This window comes from Eptesicus fuscus, chromosome 2 (genome assembly GCF_027574615.1).
Source record: "Eptesicus fuscus isolate TK198812 chromosome 2, DD_ASM_mEF_20220401, whole genome shotgun sequence".
Classification (NCBI taxonomy): domain Eukaryota; kingdom Metazoa; phylum Chordata; class Mammalia; order Chiroptera; family Vespertilionidae; genus Eptesicus; species Eptesicus fuscus.
The window spans coordinates 93,896,369-93,918,245 of NC_072474.1; the positions used below are offsets into that span (position 1 = coordinate 93,896,369).

General features: G+C 43.6%; 1 protein-coding gene and 1 non-coding gene across 2 annotated transcripts in view; both read right to left on the reverse strand.

Moving 5' to 3' along the window:
- The window catches only part of FAM114A1 (family with sequence similarity 114 member A1), a 59,351-nt gene extending 40,790 nt beyond the window's left edge, over nt 1-18,561 (reverse strand). Inside the window, exons 1-2 of the mRNA XM_054729527.1 lie at nt 18,510-18,561; nt 10,848-11,203 (exon numbers count right to left, since the gene is read on the reverse strand). Of these exons, the coding sequence (XP_054585502.1) occupies nt 10,848-11,195 (348 nt within the window). The 5' untranslated portion in view covers nt 11,196-11,203; nt 18,510-18,561. The remainder of the gene's footprint in view (nt 1-10,847; nt 11,204-18,509) is intronic.
- On the reverse strand, nt 18,194-18,280 carry MIR574-2 (microRNA mir-574-2). The gene has a single exon (NR_129284.2). It is a non-coding gene; the product is annotated as a microRNA mir-574-2 (primary transcript).
- Nucleotides 18,562-21,877: the final 3,316 nt, after the last annotated feature.

The following is a 21,877-nucleotide window of genomic DNA, read 5'->3' on the forward strand; positions in this document are numbered from 1 at the left end:
AGGTAGCCTTTTAAGGTAGACACCTTTCAAAGTGTCCAATCCACTCACAATGACCCCTGTAACCATATCTGTCCATGGGCTCAGTAGATTCAAATCCTTTTGCTTAGGTGTTTGAATTAGGACTGAGAGACTCTGGTTGCTTGAATGGAAGATGAAAACTCAGGGAATGTAGGGTGACCATATTCTATCCACCATGCAGACTAAGAATTGAGAGAAAGCAGAGTGAGCAGAGTGAAGGAGATATATTCTGAGGATCTATTCAAATTCCTGATACCTTCTCAGCTCTGGTTCCTCTTCCTCTTCAAGGTTCTGCTGCATTCCTATCTTTGGGTTCCATGAGATTCCTGCATGATGTGTGTGTGTGTGTGTGTGTGTGTGTGTGTGTGTGTGTGTGTGTGTGTTTCTCTTTTCTCCTCCTCTCCACTGATATATCCCCAGAGCCAAGAAGAGTGCATGGTATATAATGAGTGCTCAATACATTTATTTGTTGATTAATAACTAAAATTCATCTGTTTTCTTAAGTATGCAATACTTGCAACCAATGCATTCTGATTCAATTAGTGAAACCATGGCTTTCTCTTATTATCTAGGAACTAGAGCAGGGGTCCTCAAACTTTTTAAACAGGGGACCAGTTCACTGTCCCTCAGACCGTTGGAGGGCTGGACTATAGTTTAAAAAAAACTATGAACAAATTCCTATGCACACTGCACATATCTTATTTTGAAGTAAAAAAACAAAACGGCAAAAACACCCTCATGTGGCCTGTGGGCCGTAGTTTGAGGACACCTGAACTAGAGGCTCAGTGCACGAATTTGTGCACGGGTGGGGTCCGGCCAGCCCACCCTGATTGGGGCTGATTGGGCCAGGCCAGCTGGGGGGAGGGGCCTCAGGCAGTTGGCTGGCCATGCTCCCTGTTCCAACTCCCGGTTGAACTCCTGGTCAAGGGGACAATTTGCATATTAGCCGTTTATTATATAGGATACATTCTAAAAAATGAGGTAAGAACATATTAGGACTTGGAGAATCACAGTTCTTTCACACCAAAAAGAAAGAAAGTAGTTAAGGAATAAGTGAAAAATTCCTTCAAAGTTTATAAATTCTATAACTTTTGACCAAAGGCTGGTCCATTAGTCATCTCCAACTCCCTTTTCCCTGCTGCCTGCCACTCTTTCAGATAAGAGTGGACGTGTGGCCTGACCGGTGTGGCTCAGTTGGTTGAGTTTACCAGGCACCGAGATGTCTCTGGTTTGATTCCCAGTCAGGGCACAGGCCCGGATTGTGGGCTCAATCCCCAATAGGGGGCATGCAGGAGGCAGCCGATCTCTCATCGATGTTCTCTCTTTCTCTCTCACTCTTTCTCTCTCTTTCCCTTCCTCTCTTCTCTCTAAAATCAGTGCAAACATATTTTTTTTTTATTTCAGAGAGGAAGAGAGAGGGAGAGAGATTAGGAACATCAATGATGAAAGAGAATCATTGATCGGCTGCCTCCTGCATGCCCCACACTGGGGATCAAGTCCGCAAACTAGGCATGTGCCCTGACTGGGAATTGAACCGTGACCTCCTGGTTCATAGGTTGATGCCCAATCACTGAGCTATGCCAGATGGGTCAAATATATATATTTTTTAAAAAGAGTAAACATGTGAAACAGTTTTAAATTCATGAACTATAACTGAGAATGCTTTGTTTTCATAATGAGTTATAAAGTTATGACCAGTGCCAGCTCTTTCCCTCTCTTTATCCTGCCCTGAATGTGGACATAATGCTTGAAACAGAAGCAGCTATTTTTGCTGGCACAGGGAAAGGCCAGGGAATTTCAGACACTGGTGCTACCACTGCTGAGCTACTAACCCAATGTGAGTAGCTGCCTATCTCTATTCTTTCTGTCAAGTGAGAAAAAACACATCCAAATTGCTATTTTATAAGCAACTATAAGTTGGATTTTAGTTACTTGCACCCAAATGCATTCCTAACTGGTTCACCTATAAATATCAAACACCATCCACCAGTGTACACTGCTGGTCAAGAGAAAAGGTTATAAAATTAAATTGCTTGGGTTTGACTATAGGCTGTGCCATTTTGGGCAACAAGTTACTCAAGTCCTTTAAGCCATTGTTTACTTCATTACAGAACACAAGGTATAGCAGTATAAGCACCTTACATATAAGAACCAATGGCCTCTGAGGTTTATTGTGGAGATTAAAAGAAATAATTCACATAAAGCTATGAGCATAGTTCCTGGCACTTAAGAAATACTTCATAAATGTTAACTAGTAATAATAATAATGATTAATAATAACAATAATAAGAAACTACATTTTTAGGACTAAGAAGTAAAAGCTTTGAAAGTGGCTGACATTTTTTCTGTTGGAAACAATGAAAAGCCTGTTAACATGAATGGAAATACTCATGATTCATGACTGAGCTTTCATTTTTGGAGTCTACATTGATTTACTTCACTCTGGCAATGGAAGCCAATGGCAATTTTATACCATCATGAAGACAGATGTAAGCTGGTGATTAATATCATTCTTTTATGGAAAAAATCACTACCTATGTGATTAAGGAGAGTTAATACACTTATGGGTGACAGCTTCTGACTCAAATTTATAATACTTAATATGTTCTGACAGCTGGTAATTGACTAGCAAATGGAAATAAGTGTGAAATAAATTTGGAACTTTTTGCAGTATAAGTGACAACTTCAATTGATTTATTAATAAAGCAATTTTGACATTGAGATATGACCTCCTAATCAGCAGCGAAGAATATTTATCAGTGGCAAATACTCAAATGACAAACTGTGCACATTTAATACAAGAAACACATAAACTAAATGTTCAGCATGAATTACAATTCTAACTCACCATGAGTATTGTCTCCACTTTAAATGGCTTTAATGTCACAAACGTTTGAGACTATAAAGTAGACAGACTGGACCTACTCAGATCTTCCATTATCAAATATAGTTATTTTAAACCTTTTTTTTTTTCTCACCTTCTTGCCATATAACCCCCACCTCCTTTATCAGACAACTTCACGTCCTATTTTACAGAGAACTCAGAAGTCATTTGATGAAAACTCTCTGAATTTCCTCCTCCCTCCCTATACAATCGCAGAAGAATGACCTCATCTCTTACAACTCAGATTTGGCTTGATCAAGAGGAATATCAAAACTCAACTGGAGATCATTTAAACATCTATAACCATTGTGTAGTCCTAAGGATAGGAAAGAATTCAAGATTCCACTAAGTTCAAAGGTCTTTAAATAGAAAAGACATGCATATCTCCGGTATCTTATTTAAAGATCTTACAATAGAAAATACATTTATTTACTTTAGGCTAAAAAGTTCAATGGTATCATGAGACAGAAAAATGTACAAATTTTAGATTCTATAGAATTTATAGGTCTTTAACATCTACACTAATAAAAGAGAAACATGCAAATTGACCATCACACCACTACACCCACCAGCCAATCAGAAGGCAACATGCAAATTAAAAGAACAAATATGGCAACTGCCTAGCTGCTCAGGTGCAGAGTGGCTGGGGCAGGATGCCTGCTATGAGAGGGAGGGCAGGGAAAGGGGGCGAAGGGATCTACAGGAGCGACACTCCAGCGCAGCAAAGACGAAGACTGCAGACTCCAGAGTCTGCAGCGAAGACCAAGACGGCAGACTCCAGCCAGGGTCTGCAGCAAAGACAAAGATGGCAGACTCCAGCCAGGGTCTGCAGCAAAGACAAAGATGGCAGACTCCAGCCGGAGTCTGCAGCGAAGACAGCAGACTCTGGCTGGAGCCTGCAGCAAATACGAAGAAGGCAGACTCCGGTCGGAGTGAAGGCCTGGGTCCCGGGTGCCAGAGGAAAACCGGTGCTGGAAGCCAAGGGAAGGAAGGCCTATTGCACGAATCTCTTCGTGCAATGGGCCTCTAGTTTAACTAGAAAATAAATGAACTTGTCTTAAGATCAAAGACAACCTGGTTGTCCTATTTCCTTGAGTAGATCAAGAATCAGGCACTGTGTATAACATGTGTCTAAGGATGTGAATGATGAGAGCTACCCTTTTTAGGTTTTGTAACTCATGACATAACTTCTCTAAAAGGGGACTCGGTGTGATATTTGGGAGCATGGGAATTGCTCTGGATGCCTATAGCTCTGTCAAAATATTGGCTGGAAAATGGCTTCAGTTATTTCCAGGTAATTTTCTTCCTTGGTGAGTATGGATCATCTAACTCTGGGAAGACTTAAAATTAAATATAGAAAGGTTGAAAGCATCAAAGTCAAGCTATTAATATTTTTATACATATTTGGTCTTTTCTGCACTACTAAGGTTTAAGGGATTTGACCGATTAGATCATCAATTTTTGAAAACCAATTAAAATGAATAATTGAATTATCAGACTTTTGATTTTAAGTTGAAATCTTTCTAAAATTATGCATATTATTATAATATCTAAGAGGTCTTTAGGTCCACTCTATGAACTTAATTTAATATATTTGTAACCATTCTTAAGCACTCAGCAAGGTTTTGTTTAAGTAGATAAATGAAGTACTTAAAAAGGAAATAGAACATATTAAATGTATAGATGCTGTTTCAAAATATTTAGACATGTTTAAGTTGGTAAAAAGGACAAAGCATTAATCAAAAGCCTCTTGTAAGTGATTGTTCATTTTGCTAGATTTCTAAATAAAAATTTGTGAGATGAATATAAAGCCTAGGGAGAACTGAAATTTCGAATTTGTGACCGTAATAAATTGAACACTAATTAACCCAAATTAAAAGTCTGTGTAGTCCTTTTTAATGCACAAAAACACACTGGCTTACACGGGTGTGTTCTATTATCTGAATCTCTATTACCATTTGATGATTTGCTAATTAGCATACTGAGGTGCAGAAATGGGTTTTAACTGGTAAACACAGTGGACTGTTGACTAGCATTCTGAATATCTTAAAGGAGTTCTAGAAGGTGAAATTAAAAGCAATTGAGCCCTGACCAGTTTGGCTCAGTGGATAGAGTGTCAGCCTGCGGACTGAAAGGTCCCAGGTTCGATTCCGGTCAAGGGCATATACCTTGGTTGCGGGCACATCCACAGTAGGAGGTGTGCAGGAGGCAGCTGATTGGTGTTTCTCTCTCATCAATGTTTCTAACTCTCTATCCTTCTCCCTTCCTCTCTGTAAAAAATCAATAAGATATATTTTAAAAAAATAAATAAAAGCATTTGAGGTTTGTAGATGATTAAATATATTTTAAAGCTTCTTCCTACCTTTACAGGAACAGGGTATAGAAAGGAGGTTGCCCTATGTTAAGTGGTTTTCCATCCAGCTCTGAACTCTGGGGAATTCTGGCTTATTGATGTCAACGATAAGGGGGGGAAACCTGCCTCTAGAATTCTAGGCATTTGCCTTGAGTGAACCTTTCCCTCAGGCTGGTGGTAGGAGCACCTAAAAGGACAGAACAAAAGGATGTTCTCAAGCCTACAAAAGAAACAGTTTTTATCAACTGTTTTTAACTTTCTTGCTCATTGATGTTTAATTTAAAAATGTCAGTGTGGTACAATGTGATGTGAAATCTGATTTCACTTATTGAATGTGATGGCGAGATTGTGGAGAGAAGAGGTAATTCTCAACATCTCAACTTCTTTGTTGTCTATCATAACCTATCAAAAAGAATCTAAGAATGTGTATGACAAAATTGTATTAGAAATAGAAGCCTTCCTGGACCAAGTACTTGGTCTCTGTTCTTCTTCTTTTTTTATAACAGCTGGTAAATCTCCTCCACTCCAGTTCCTTAAATAGTATCCCAAGTACTCATGGCCTCTAGACTCTCTCTCTTTCTCTCCTGGACTCCAACTGCTTACAAAATCTCTTCACTTAGATGGCCCATAGCATGTTCAATACTGAACTCCCCATCTTCTCAATCTCACCCCATCCTCCAACTACCTCTTTCTGTGTCCCAAATACTGGTCCACAGACTGCAAGAGTATCATCTGGGGCAGTGGTTAGGCAAACTCATTAGTCAACAGAGCCAAATATCAACAGTACAACGATTGAAATTTCTTTTGAGAGCCAAATTTTTTAAACTTAAACTTCTTCTAACGCCACTTCTTCAAAATAGACTCGCCCAGGCCATGTATTTTGTGGAAGAGCCACACTCAAGGGGCCAAAGAGCCGCATGTGGCTCGCGAGCCACACTTTGCCGACCACGGATCTGGGCGAACTTATTAAAAATAGAATCTTGGCTTCCATTGTAATCTGTTGAATAAGAATCTCTCAGGGTACAGCCCAGGAATCTGGATTTTAAACAAACTTTCCAGGTGATTCCAATAAACCACCAGATTTAGGAAGCACTGCCCTATACGGCCAAATGGCACCAGCATCCTAGTGTCATCGTGTAGATCAGGCTTAAAAGGGGAAATACTCAAAGAGAATTGGAGCAAACTACTCATTGAAGAGGCAAAAATCTGTTATCAGCATGTCTTGGTCTATGTTCTCTCTTCTTTGTCTCCTTCAACAGCAATTTTCTGCCTTAAGCATTCTGCTTTTCCTTTTCTAGGGAAAGAATTATCTGGTGGTAGTCTATGTTTTCCCTGGAGAGTACTTTCTGGATTCTTTACCTTCATAATTAGCCTTATGCATTGGTGTTGAATAGTAGGGATGGCATTCTTTACTCTGGGTCACATTTCTTGGTGTTAAGAATTTAGGGACATTTGACATAGATAGGATCTTTTGGGCAGGGGGGATGGACTAGTATATAATAAGGTCCTACGAGATGTCTGGGAATAAATGTCACTCCTGATTAGCACCGAAGACAACCATCTCTGAACTGAGGCTAAAACTTTCCTGACTCCTTAAGACTGATTTAAGTGTTCCATCTCATGCTTCCCTCGTGCCTGTCCTATCTAGTACTATAGGACATGCTGTAATTGCTTTATACCACACTGCCTTCCCCAACTAGACTGTAGGCATCCTGAAGATAGTCTCACCTCTCAGATTCCTGGGCATAATACATGGTGTCATGGGACTGACCGAGGCCTTGGAGAATCTAGTCCAACATGTCTCATGGATGCTGTAGAGTGGATTCCTGCAGGAAGCGCCAACTCAGTGGCTTCCAGTCTGTACATAAGAATGGATGAGAAGGAGAAGGAGCACCAAAGATGAGATAGTTTCTATGAGACATAAGCTGTGAATGGTGTGACCCTTCAAAGCAGAGGTGCCAGCTGAGCAGCTGGCGGAACCACTGGCTTCTTCCTCTTTTCTAGGCCCCTCCTGGTCACACCACCCTCCCTGCTGAGTTATGGCTACCCTGCTGCCTCAGGCAAAGGTGAAGCTAATGATGCTAAGGATTTTAAGGGACCTCATACCCAAAGTAACTGCAGATACAAGCCACTTAGAGAAAGATATTCACATTTAAGCACATCATTACAAAATGCAGTGTGTCCTAGAAAATATTGGTTTATAATACTGTCTCAAAGGCTATTCTACCAGGTGTGTTTTTTTAAGCAGACATTTTTCCATAGAAGTTTTTAAAATGGGGAGATGAGATGCTTTTAGGCTCAGCTATACCTGGGGTCAAATAGGCTTTTGAATTTGGCTGTTTTTCTATAGGACCTGCCATTTTTCGGGGGCCTGTGTTCACGATCCAAACAGTCAACTTGTAAATAAACTTATGATTCAAGATTTTTTTTGTAGCATTCATCCTCTTGTGGATCAGAAAATAGTTGCTTTCTTTCTTTTTTTTCTTCTCATTCATGGAATATAATGAACAACATAAACTGATGAACAAAAACAGATCCAGAGACAGAGAAGCATTGATCAGACTGTCAAACCTCAGAGGGAAGGTAGGGGAGGGTGAGGGTAAGGGGAAGAGATCAACCAAAGGACTTGTATGCATGCATATAAGCCTAACCAATGGACACAGACACCAGGGGGGTGAAAGCATGAGGGGGGGGGCAATGAGGGGATAAGGACACATATGTAATACCTTAATCAATCAATAAAATAAAATAAATGAAGGGAGTTAAGTGAAAAATAAAAATAAAAATAAAGCAAGAAAAAACACCCCACAAAAAAACAAAACAAAAAAAGTTTTCATCACTGTGAGAGGACTTCTTATAAATGTACAACAAAGAGCAAATAAAATAAAATAAATGAACAATGCTTGAAGACGAGGCAAAAAACTGACTTCTAATATTAACTTGAAAGAATAGGATATCAAAAGAGATAGTAGAATGCTCTTTTCTGGTAATCCTTTAAAAAAGACTAAATTTGCAACTACCTAGAAGAGTTTAAACATGACCCGGGTGAAAGTGATACCCTTTCCAACCAGCCCTATCAGCTTTCTGCCTTTTTCAGAACAAACATACTCACAGGTGTGCCTCCCACACCTTGGTTCTACCTGAGCTCCCAAGGGCAATGCCACGTATACATCCAGAGCCACGGTCCCAACTCTGTGGCCAATATTTGCACTTCCATCCAAATACGTTTGTGATAGCTCATTATGAGGAAATGCTCACCTTTAACAAAGCCCTTGAAAGCTAAGTGTTGTGCGGACGAAGGAGGGAGGTATCTACCTGCCTACTGGCTCATTCTTGCAGCATCAAGGAGATTTATAAACTGCTGTCAAAAGCAGGATCCATTCAATTTGTTCAAAAAATTTAAGAAGGCAGATGTATAGGAGCATATTGACTTTTTATTGTGCTATCTTTATTAACAATTGTATAATTATTAGAAGTCAGAAATTGAATGTATAACCTAGGCATCAGGAACATATATTTTGAATAGGTAGGACTTATGTAGTTTAAGTCATCTCGGGATGTTGTGGCTAAGATACATTTTTCTTAATCAACAAAGGTACTTGTGTGCATGCATATGAGCCTAACCAATGGTCAAGTTCAACAGGGAGTTGGGGCATCCGTGGGGAGGGTGTGCCACAGGGTGCCCAGTGTCAGCAATCTCCTTACTGGGATGGGAATGGGGGGATGAGGACAAATATGTGACACCCTTAATCAATAAAGAAATTAAAAAAAAATTAGGAACCAATGCTCCCCACAATAGAAAGATAGCATGGGGGGAGAGGGGTTCCAGAGTCAGGAATATAGGTATTTATAGGTAGAGGAGGTATAAATATGTATCCTGTTGGTTCTGTTTCTCTGGGGAACCCAGACTAGCACAGACCCTGCCATGGGTATTTTTTAAAGCTCCCCCATTGGTTGAAATGTTCAGCTAGGGTTGAGAACCTCTAGTCTGCGAGTTCTTAAGCCCTGTGGGGCCCAGGTGGCTTCCAAGGGTCTGAGAACTCTCTGAACTCAGAAACGAAAGTGTGCATTTCTGTTGACCGTATCTGATCCAACTCCCAGCTGACATCCTTGCAAAATAATTGTTTGGTTTTGTTTAAACATCTCCAGTCTTGGAAAACACCCTCCTCTCCGAGAGAGCCCTCCTCATCTTAGAACAGCTCTAGGGAAACTCAGAGGCTGATTTTCCAGGACTGGGTGAAAAAGGTGAAGGGCTTGAGAAGTAGACTGGTAGCTCCAGAATAGTCACGGGGTGTAAGGTACGGCCTAGAAAATATAGTCAATGATATTGTAATAACTATGTTGGGAGCCGGGTGGGTACTGAAAATATCGGGGGGTGGGGTTGGGGGAGGAGCACTTGTAAAGTGTATGATTGTCTAACCACTACCCTGTACACCTGAAAGCAATGCAAAATAATACTGAATGTAAACTGTAATTGAAAAATCGAAGAAAAAAATCAAAAAGGAAGTTGATTTTGAATAAAAGAATCATAAAACATCAGTCAGAAGGATATCTTCATGTGCAAACTTTTCATTTTATAGAGGGGAAAAGTGAGGCACAGAGAAATTAGGTGTCTTGCCCAAATGAACAGACTTGATGACAGGTTGGAGGAGGAAAGCCCAGGCCCCCTGGCTCCCTGTTTAGTTCCCCTCCCATGGGGCATGCAGCAGAGTCCCTTCGAGGATATGATCTGAGTGACAACGCAGGATGAGCGTGGCTGGGGCGTGGCTGAGGGAAGACCCCATGCCCCCATCCTGTACCATCACTCTGGAAGGGAGGGTTGGAGGGGAGCAGCCCACCTCCTCCTTTCATGCTGGGTGCCTTCCATGCCCGCCGGTCCCCACACGGATGGAGATGAAGATACCAACAAAACCCAGCTCCATGGGTGTGTTGATGTGTCGCGAGGTAGCAAAGGGGAGACAGTGGTCTATCTTTCCCCACAAAGAGACAGGTGCAGGTGCTGAAGGAAAGGGGCAGGGAACATGCCTGCCTCCGGCCCCCTGGAAGGTGGGAAGGTGTATGAGGATAAAATAGTGGTCTGAATGGCTAACATCGCCATAGTGGATTTGTAAATGTGCATTAAATTTTAAGTGATAGTAAAGAAACATTGACTCGTTTAGGGTGAAATCAGGCTCCTTAATAATTTGGACTCATTATGTTCAATATTACAATATTTTCCATTTTACTACTACGTAGCTTAGTATCTTACTGGGTTGTTTAAAATCTCTATGCCTGGTTGCCTTGTCTATAAATTGAGGTTAATACTATCTAGCTTAGAGCCACAAACAACTTTTGTACGGAGTAAATTACAGAACATATGAAGTGGCGAGCAGAGTGCCCAGCACACAGGATGTACCCAATTATTAGTGGCTGTTATTATTATTAACACAATTATCAAAGTGCAAATATTATAATGACCAGCTCTGCTCATGAGGTGATATCATAGTATATTCTGAACCCCAACCCCCACCCACAGAGCTTGGCACAAATCTGTGCCCATGGTAGGTAACAGTAAGAACTTAGGTTGAACTAAACCGAATGAACCACTCCTACCGGATTATTCTGTTCTTTCAGGGGTATTTCAGGTCCAAGTTCTGCCTCAAGGCTGACGGCATCAATGCATTCGGCAAGCACCTCCTCAGTCACTTCTCCATTGGGGGGCGGATCCATGGCTCTGGTGTCTTCGGGCTGGTCAGGGTGCCCAGTGTCAGCAATCTCCTCACCCTGAACGGCTGCATTTTCAGGCGCATCTCCTCTGGGGTCAGCCAGCGTTGGCTCATTTGAAATCATAGCTGACTCACCGTGCACCTCTGCATCTCTGGGTAAAGAATCACTACTGGGCATCTCGGTAACTTCCGCTTTGTCTCCAGCGGCTACGGTGTCACCGGCATCATCAGACATCTTATTATCTGCCAACATAATTACAAACAAGAACTTTCTGTTTTAATCTGAATTGTTGAACTTTAACTCAAAGCCCTGCATGATTAAATTAAGTCTGCTGGCGTAAATCAATAATAAACTTTATGGAACCTTGGGGTGGACTGAATAAATATCCCAAAGATATCCTAATTCCTGGAATCTGTGAATATTTTCTCATATGGCAAAAAGGGACTTGGCAGATGTGATCAAATTAAGGATCTTAAAATGGGGACATTATCTTGGGTTATCTGGGTGGGTCCTAAATGAAATCCTAAGTGTCCTTATTAGAGAGGGGCAGAGGGAGATTTGACTACCAAGAGGAAAAGGGGGTGTGACGACAGAAGAAGAGTTTTGAGTGATGCACTTTGAAGACAAAGGAGGGGGCCATAAGCCAAGGAATACAGGTGACTACTAGAAGCTGAAAAGGTCGAGGGAACCATTCTCCTCTGAGAGACTCTAGAAGAAACCAGCCCTACCAACACTTTGACATTAGCCCAGTGAAACTCATTTTAGACTTCTGACCTCCAGAACTGTAAGAGAATACATTTGTGTTGTTATAAGCCAGTAGGTTGTTGTAATTTGTTACATCAGCAATAGGAAACTAATAAAACCTACAGTGCTATCTTGAACCTTTCATGGATCTCTTGCTTGCTTTGCACCGATATGCATAGGGTAACTAGAAGTATTATTTGAATCTGTGAAATTATTTATGTAGCAAGACTTGATTAATTATAATTGTCGAAGTGAGAATTAGCATAGAGCTTATTAAAGAGCTTATTAAAAAATATGTGACATTTAGCTCTGCCATGTCATCAGAGGTTCACATTGAGAAAGAGACATATATACACATAAGTATGCTTTGTTGGGTACCAGCTGGTGAAGGCCTGCGCTCTGTTTGAACAATAATTTAAACAGGGATGCATGAGGATAAAATGGGAAGCAAAGAAGTGGTGTATTAAGCCAAAGAGGAATATAGCCATTACAAAACAACCTGGGAAGCAGAAAACTCATTATCATGTAGATATCATGAAGAACCTCGCTGTCCAATAGAACTTTCTCTGATGATGAAACTGTTTTATATCTGCACCATCCAGTGTGGTAGCTAATAGCCACATGTGGCTACTGAGCATGTGAAATCTGGTTACTGCCATATTAAAAATGTTAATTTTATTTAATTCATTCTATTTAATACATTTTAAATAATTAAAATTTTAATTCTACATAGGCTTACATGGCTAGTGGCTACCTTATCGGATAGCACAGATCTAGAAAGCTAGTTCAAGATGATAATTTTTTTTGATAAAATGAAGACAGTGTTCTCACTACACAAGAAGCCAAGTCTCAGGCAAATCAATGGGTATTTTTGTTGACCATGGTGTTTACCAATTGGTCAAATCTCAGGTTGCTGCTAAAACCATGGTATGTGAGACGCTAGTTAACATACTGGCCACCTGGTAGTGTACTGTAGACTTAGAAAGAACTCATTTCCCCAACCCTCATATCCCCGCAAAGAGCTGTAGTCTGGCTATTTCCTTTTCCTGCTACATTCTCCCCCTTGGTGAAGCACATTCCTTTCTGTTTATCACACCACTTCCATGTCGTGAATCTCAAATGTCTACCTCCAGTCCATGGAGACAGAAAGTAAATTAGTGGTTTCCAGAGGCTGAAGGGAGAGGAAATGAGGAGTGACTGCTAATGGGTACAGATTTCTTTCTTGGGTGATGAACATGTTTTAAAATTAGATAGTGATAATGGCTGTACAACTGTGTGAATATCCTAAAAACCACTGAACAGTATACACTTTAAACGAGTGAATTCTGTGCCCTAGTTGGTGTGGCTCAGTGGATAGAACGTCGGCCTGAGGACTGAAGGGTTCCAGTTTCGATTTTGGTCAAAGGCACATGCCTGGGTTGTGGGCTTGATCCCCAGGAGGGGGCATGCAGGAGGCAGCTGATCAATGATTCTCACCATTGATGTTTCTATCTCCCTCTGCCTTACTCTCTGAAATCAATAATATATATATAAATAGTGAATTTTATAGTATGTGAATTTTATGGTATATAAATTACATCTTAATTACTAAGAATATATATATATATATATATATATATATATATATATATATATATAGTTCTACCCCTGGGTAAGTAGCTCTAATGGCCAGTTGGACATCTCTTCCTGGCCAAAAGGAAACTTGTCTTATCATTAACACTAGATCTTCCTCTTAACTTTTGTGTTACATTTAATGACACCCAGATGTCTCCAATTACCCAGGATAATCAAGGTTGGAGATGGTCTGTCAATAAGTATGATCAATTCCTAGTCGAAACAGTAAAGAATGATACAAGGCCGCTGTACAGAAAAGGGTAGTTACAAATGGAGGGGGGGGGGGCGGGATTGAGGGAGGCTACTTGAAAAGCCACTGTCATTTGGAAACTTATAAGATCTTTGGGAAAATGTTGTCATGATTGGCTTAGGGTGAAAGTTGGCAAACCACAGCCTGCTGGCTAAATCTCGCCCTCCATTTGTTTTGGTAAATAAAGTTTTATTGGGACACAGACACACTCATATGTTTATGTACTGCCTATGGCTTCTCAGAGTTGAATGGTTGCAACAGAGACCATATGGCCCACAAAGTCGCAAAGCCTAAAATATTTATTATCTGGCCCTTTACAGACAATGTTTGCTGACTTATGGCCTAGGACAGTGGTCGGCAAACTCATTAGTCAACAGAGCCAAATATCAACAGTTCAACAATTGAAATTTTTTTTGAGAGCCAAATTTTTAAACTTAAACTTATTCTAACGCCACTTCTTCAAAATAGACTCGCCCAGGCCGTGGTATTTTGTGGAAGAGCCACGCTCAAGGGGCCAAAGAGCCGCATGTGGCTCATGAGCCACAGTTTGCCGACCACGGGCCTAAGACACTGCTTGACTGCTGTGGCCTAAAGAGTTCTCCATCCTAACTTATCCTATCCTCATCTGGGTCCTAGGGGCAGGACCATAAGGAGAATGGGTCTATGAGTAAATGATGTTGAGACATCACTTTTATTCCTAGTTTTGGTTCATCAATAGCTGGTCACAGACACTGTCTATTTTCTTTGTAAGATAATTTGAAAATCCGTATCATTAACCTGGATTATTAAGAAGCTCCAAACTATTCCACTTTTCTATAAGCAGGAACATAAACCTGGCTGTGATAAACATTCGTGGGCAAATAAAAAGCAGTATGAACACTGTCGTGTGTGCTCTACCCTAAACGTGTTATGAGATCATTCATAATGCTAAAATACTTCAGCACGTACCAGATGCCATGTGTGAGCGTTATTTGTCATTTACGCCCTGGCAGGGGTGGGTTAACATCTGAAGCCCCGTTTTCAGGAATACGCTCGCCAGAGGTCTTTAGTTAGCATTTCACTATCTGTAACTGAGAGTTCACCTCTTGAGAGGGTTCAACTTTCACCCTCTCGGATAGGTACTCGAGGGTGTGCTAATTAGCCTAACGAATATTAGAAATCATTTTCACTGATGAAATGGCAATGGGGCTTAAGATAGGTGACTGGCAAGACGTAATGGACAGGTTCTTTCTGCCCTTCCATTACCAGGGCACACAACTGCACTGAGCCCAGCAGCTTGTTGCCCTGTGGAGTAGAATTTTTCTAGTTCTTCTAGCTGATTTGGGGAGAACAGGAAAACTGAAGCTGAAGAGGTTACCTGAGTCCTCCCAGAGGCCCAAAAGGACAGAGCTAGGACATCATCAAGCTCCAGGAACAAGCTGTATAACTGAACCCAGGGGGTAGTATCTGTGCGAGTGGGCGGCAGAACGCTGAGAACTTTGTGGCAATATCACTCTCCCTAAGGAGGTTTACACAGGAGGAAACCTACAGCCCTCACGCATCTCTAACGGCCAAATTGCCTTAGGTCGGCTCACCTCAATTCTAGAAAAATTGCTGCAACAAAATCTCTCTTCTCTGCACCTGCTCTGCATTCAACCAGCGACACAAAGCCGAGAAGATGAGTATTTGAACTGATGCTATTAAAAATATTTACGGACAACTTATAAATTTCAGAAGGACTGTATTTTTACACCTGTTTATATAGTAAAAATGGGCACTATAATATTCAGCCCTACTTTAACTTCCAGTTGTACACATCTCTAATCTCTTTACTTCTACCTGTTACAGGACTACATCTCCCCCTAAACCAAAACCAACACAAGAGAGATCTTTTTTGTTTGTTTTGGTAGGCCTTTATCTACTCTGGGTGTTATTATGACAGGAGAGACGCAATCATTTTTAAGACTTTGTCCTTTTGTCTGAAATCATCAGAAATTGCGTGTTCTGAATACACAGCTGTTTCTGAGCAGTTACTGATGGCATCCACCCGGACCACAGCCGTGATGCACACCCTGCTTCCCGGGACAGCCTCATCCCTGCCTGGGTGCCCATAGGCAGTCCGACTTCAGAATCTCTCCTGATTTATGGTGAGGAACATTGATCACGGCAGCTAAGTCTGTGACTTTGATGCTGGGGAGACTCGACCCGCAGAAACAAGGAGGCTTCTTCAGTGACTCCAAGGAGAGGAAGGGGGCATATAAAGAAGCCTTTGTGGGCTGGGAATAAGTTAGTTTTTTCATGAGTAAATGCAGTCATTACCTAAAATGCTCCCAGAACGATGCTATGTATTGGGGCAGCAGCATCATAGTTCCAAAAAAATAACTTTAAAAGAGAAGACGTGATTACTACCCTTCAGAAAATGAATAATGCGTTTATATTTTATTCCTGGTCAGTGAAGGTCCAGGAAATGAATTCAGCTAGCACGAACTACTTAAATGAATTCAGCTAACACGAACTACTCTTTGGCCCCTTGAGTGTGGCTCTTCCACAAAATACCACGGCCATCTCAATTAATGGAAAGGTGAACTAGACGGACCTCGTGCAAAGGGGGGGACCTTCAAAATGTATCTGAATGGTTTTAGGCATGATGGGATAAGAGCACATGCAAATGTCCAGCATCAGAAATGAATCTACATGGTCAGGATGGACATCTGGGTGGCCGGGCCAAGAGGCCACATGGAGGACTAGCGAGGGTGGGAGGGATGGGATTCTGAGGTGGAAAGAGCTGTGCTCCGTCCCTTTGTGGGCATCACTCACTCACTCACTCTGTTGGGCTTCCTCACTTCCTCCTCTGTAAAGTAAGGCTGGACAAAATGATCCCAATACTTTGTTCTCAAACACCAGACTGATGACAGAGAAAAATGAGGACAAGGTAGCCAGTTTTCCATCAATCTAAATTTATTAAATGTAAAGGACTGCCTTCATGTTCCAAATTTAGCTTTCCTTGGGATTGAACTGTCTTTCATTTTTATGAAACAGTGATGCAGTGGATGGATTTCTTTTTAAAGGCTTCATTTGGCAAAACAAGAATTTGGTAACACAATTTTAAAAAGTGCCAGTCGGCAAAGGCCCAGGAACAACAACTCTGGAAGAGAGGTTCCTAATCCGTTTGTAAGAGTTCCTACAGGCGAGGACACATGCCTGGCCCCATGTGTCTGCCAGGTATTTTTCTGAAACATAGAAGGGAACTATTTGTTTTCTTGCTTAGAAGCACCTTTGCACAGCATCAGCGGCCCCTCCTAATCCAGCTCCAATCTCTCTCTCTCTCTGCCTCCTGCAGCTCTCAACACACCCTGCCTCCTGCCTCACCAGACTTTCCATCAGAGGAGCCCACACGGCTGGTAAACCGTCCCACCGCTTTGCCTTTGCTTATGCTGGCTCCTCCGCCCAGGAGGCCCTGCCTCCAACTCCTGTTTGTTTCTCGATGCCCAATGTCACTTTTTCCTCCGAAACTTTCCTTAACGTGCCCTGCTCCTTCCGAAGAATTAAATGGCCGCCTCTTCTCTATTTCTGCAATACGTGTAGGTGCTGCTTCTATTGCACTTTAATGGAGTATTTGTTTCTATGTCATCGTCTCCTCTGGGGCTGTGACCAACAAGCGCCTCGCTTGGTTTAATATCCTCAAATATTTACCGAAGTTACATGTATTGTCCGGTATTGATGTAAGAGAAACAATGCTCGATTTCAGCCGGTCTTATAAATAAATGGCTACTTATATGGACTGAATCGCCGAGATTCAGGAAGGCCCCCTCCCACCCTCAAATTCCTTCTGCACTGGCTCATTTGCGCCTCAGATTCCACTCTGAAAGGTTCATGCCTTTGCTTAAAAGCTCGCGATGTAAAGAGTGTATCGTTCTTTCCTGAGCTCAGATTTTGATGGAGGAAAGGAAGGAGAGAGTGCGGGGTGGATATAAATGAGGTGGGAAAGGGGCCACCGGGAAGAACAGAGGGCAGCAAGGAGAAAGCCGAGCTCACCCTCAGGGTCCTCCGGTTGCCTGAGGTGTTCTGGAGTTCAAGAGACATGGGTTTTAAAAGCCACCTGTTTGTATCCCACAAGATGTTTAGGTTGGAAACTGATGGGATCGGTAGAGCATAGTCAGAGCCCTCACAGCCCATAGAGATGTCTTCCTACTCTAGGAAGAGGCAATGAAGTTCAGGTGCCTGATTTGAGAGGAAATACCACATTCCAGGGAGAAGGCGAGAAAGAGTGGGTGGGTGGGGCTGGGCCAGGGGGTCGGACTCAGCCCAAGGGCTGTGAGTCCAGGTGGTGTCAGTTTAGGATGTTGGCTGGGGTGGAAGGCAGGACCTGGGTCTGTCTGCAGGGGGAGGAATGATGAGCTCTGGTGGGAAGTCAGGGCCTGCACTCGGTTTTCCAAGTCCAAGGGCAGGCAACCCCCAAGAAGGAGTCCCCCGCCTTGCCAGGGACCGCTCCCTCTGCGCCCCTAGCTGCCTAGACCCTGCAGCCCGCCGGGGCCTCCGACCTGGGACCTCGGGGAAACTTTCTCAGGCTTGCTTGGTGCTGGGACTGGCTGCATCGGAGCTCGCGGCAGGCTCCGCGGAGGTTCCCGGCGGCCGAGGGTGCAGAGCCGGAGTGCGGGCGTGTGGGTGTGTGCATGAGCGTGGACCCGAGCGACACACACTCACACACACACACTCACACGCCCGCACCCACGCAGGGCCCTCGGGCCGCGCCACCCGCGCCTCCCTGGACTTCACCCTCCAGCCCGGATCGTCCTGGTCCCGCCCGGTGGCCAGTCCCCGCCGAAGGTTTCTCACTGACACAGCGTGCGGGATTCGGGAGTCAGGACAGGGAGCGACGGCGCGGTCTCCCCACCACCCGCTGTCCCCGCCCGGGGAAGGGGACGGGGACGGGGACGGGGAAGGGGACCGGGGGCTCTTACCGCTCTGGCGGCCGAGTGCGCGCGGGAGCGCCCGGCGGTCCCGCCCCGCCACGTCGGCAGGGCTGGCGGGGACGCGGCCGGAGGGCGGGCCGGAGGGGGACACGGCCGAGCGGCCCCGCCCCGCCCCGCGGCCCGCCCAGGGCTGGCCCCGCCCCCTGTGCCCCGCCCCCTGTGCCCCGCCCCCTGTGCCCCGCCCCCTGTGCCCCGCCCCCTGTGTCCCGCCCCAGCCCCGGAGCGCGGGGGGGCGTCAGGGCACGCCCCTCCCCCGGCTGGGAGGGTCCCCGCTGCGCTTCCCACGGGCTCGGGAAACTTTGCTTTCCCGGCTCTGTCCCCGCGGGAGAGCGGAGGGGCGCCGGGTCCCTTTCCTTCTTTCAAAAGTGCCCTGAAAAGCCCGCAGACAGTTATGCCGGGAAGGGGTCCCTCAAGTTCAGCCAGAGTTTGCGATTTGCCCAAGGCGCCTGGAACAGTTTTCTCTTACCCCGTTAGTGGGAGTGTAATCTGATTTAAAACCAATGGGCTAAACAGACAGAAGCTCTTTCTAGAAAGTCAGTTTGGAAATGGGGATCAAAATTCAAGTGAGTTAGCTTTGGGCCGGGAGTTCCACGTCTGTGAATGTGTCCTGAGTAAACAGTCAAATAAGCAATTTTGTTTGCTGTAGTTGTTGATGCCAGGGGAAACCGGAAACAGCCTGCCCCACGATAAAGGGCTGGTGAAGAAAACCAAAGTAATGTCAAACAGTCAGGGATAACACTGTAGCCATTAAAAATTACGTCTGTACATCCAATTCGCTGACATGGAAAGAAGGCCATAGCCAAATATTAAGTGGAGGGCAGGGGAAGCTCGGGAGAGGGCATGTATATTTATATGTATGTATATTTTATATGTCAGGGAAATAATAGTTTTAAAAACAGTGATTCTTCCTGAGCTCTGCAATTGTGAGTGTTAGCAAATTGTGTTACAGGTGTGACAGGTGTCCTCTGGTGTCCCATACACACAGACATCCTTGCCTGTGGGACAGCCTGAACCTTTGCCGCACCTGCCCCTCTCTGCTGTGGCAACGGCCCAATCAGACATTCCTTTTGTTTGTTTTCTTTATTTTATTATTATTTTTTTATTGTTTAAAGTATTACAAATAGTAGTACATATGTCTCCTTTTTTTCCCATTGACCTTCCCCCGGTCTCCCTTACCCCCCCTGGCACATGCCCTCACCCCACCTCCCCAGTGTCTTGTGTCCATTGGTTATGCTTATATGCATGCATACAAGTCCTTCGGTTGATCTCTTACTGCCCACCCCCCCCCCCCCAACACTCCCCAGCCTTCCTGCTATAATTTGACAGTCTGTTCAATGCTTCTCTGCCTCTGTATCTATCTTTCTGTTCATCAGGTTATAATGTTCTTTATTATCCATAAATGAGTGAGATCATGTGGTATTTTTCTTTCACTGCCTGGCTTATTTCACTTAGCATAATGCTCTCCAGGTCTATCCATGCTGTTGCAAATGGTAAGAATTCCTTCTTTTTTACAGCAGCGTAGTATTCCATTGTGTAGATGTATCATAGTTTTCTCATCCACTCATCTGCTGATGGGCATTTAGGCTGTTTCCAAATCTTAGCTATGGTGAATTGTGCTGCTATGAACATAGGGGTGCATATATCCTTTCTGATTGGTGTTTCTGTTTTCTTGGGATATATTCCTAGAAGTGGGATTACTGGGTCAAATGGGAGTTCCATTTTTCGTTTTTTGAGGAAACTCCATACTGTTCTCCACAGTGGCTGCACCAGTCTGCATTCCCACCAGCAGTGCACCAGGGTTCCTTTTTCTCCCGTCTTCGTCTTCGCCAGCACTTGTGGTTTGTTGATTTGTTGATGATAGCCATTCTGACAGGTGTGAGATGGTATCTCATTGTCATTTTGATTTGCATCTCTCAGATGATTAGTGACTTTGAGAATCCTATATAATAAAGAGCTAATATGCTAATTAAACAGAACAGCGGCACAACCTTCCAGATAAAGCCGGGGCTGCGAGGGCCGAGCCCCTTACATGAATTTTGTGCATTGGGCCTCTAGTGTTTTCATATTTCTCTTGGCCTTCTGTATGTCCTCTTTTGAAAAGTGTCTATTTAGGTCCTTTGCCCATTTTTTGATTGGGTTGTTTATCTTCTTTTTGTTAGGTTGTATGAGTTCCCTGTAAATTTTGGAAATTAAGCCCTTATCAGAGATAACATTGGTAAATATGTTCTCCCATGCAGTGGGCTTTCTTGTTGTTTTGTTGATGGTTTCTCTTGCTGTGCAGAAGCTCTTTATTTTGATATAGTCCCATTTGTTTATTTTCTCCTTCGTCTCTCTTGCCCTAGGATCTGTGTCTGTAAAGATATTGCTACAACATATTCCCTTTTATAGGGCTGGTTTTCTTTTCTCCTTTGCCCAAACCACGCCTTTCCAACAAAAGAATATTTACCAAGCAATCCTAACAACAAGTTTTGTTGCCAACTGCAAATTATGCCCTTTTATGCAAATGTTGTTGCTTTCAAGCCCACCAGGTTGTATTTCAAAACTTTCATTTTTCTGCAACTGGACCATTTTTTATTCACTTAATATATTCTGGAGTATTTTAAATACATATAGAAAAGTAGAGAATAATATGACAAATACTTATCTGTGTGTAAAAGTAGAGAGTATTATAATATTATAATGCTTAGATTTAGCAATGTTTTTTTTGCTTTAAAAGAAAAAAAGTTACAGATATGTTTCATTTTCCACCTTCCTTGGAGGTAACTACTGTCCTGAGGTTGCTGTGTATCCTTCTTACCCATATTTCCATATTTTACTGCACATGTCCTCTCTCATAAACACTAGATAGAATTGTTTTTAAATGTTTAAAAAATCATAAATAACATCCTATACATTTATTTACTAAACTAGAGGCCCGGTGCAGGAAATTCATGCACAGTTGCGGTCCCTAGGCCTGTCCGGCAACTGAAGCACGAGCGTCTGGCATGGAAGGGCAGCTCCCAGCTGACCTCTGGGCCCTGGGCAGCACCTGGGCCCCCACATGCCCCCCTCCACCTGAGTCACAGTGCCCGAGTCCCCACCCAGAGATGTGGTGAGCACGGCCAGATGCTGCAGGCCAGGGTGCAGCGTGGGCCTCTGGGCTGCCCAGCGGTGGAAAGCTGGGTGGGCAGCATGCTCTCTCCTGGCCGGCCTTGCAGACCAGCTCTTGCAAGAACCAACAGGGAGCCTGACCAGCCCCTGTGGTCCTGTGGCTACGGCCTGGCTCCCCTGGAAGAAGTCACATGGGTGCAGGGCAGGCTCCTCCCTGGCACCAGGCACCTGAGCATGGGGCTTCCCCGGTGTGCAAGCCCTGGCAT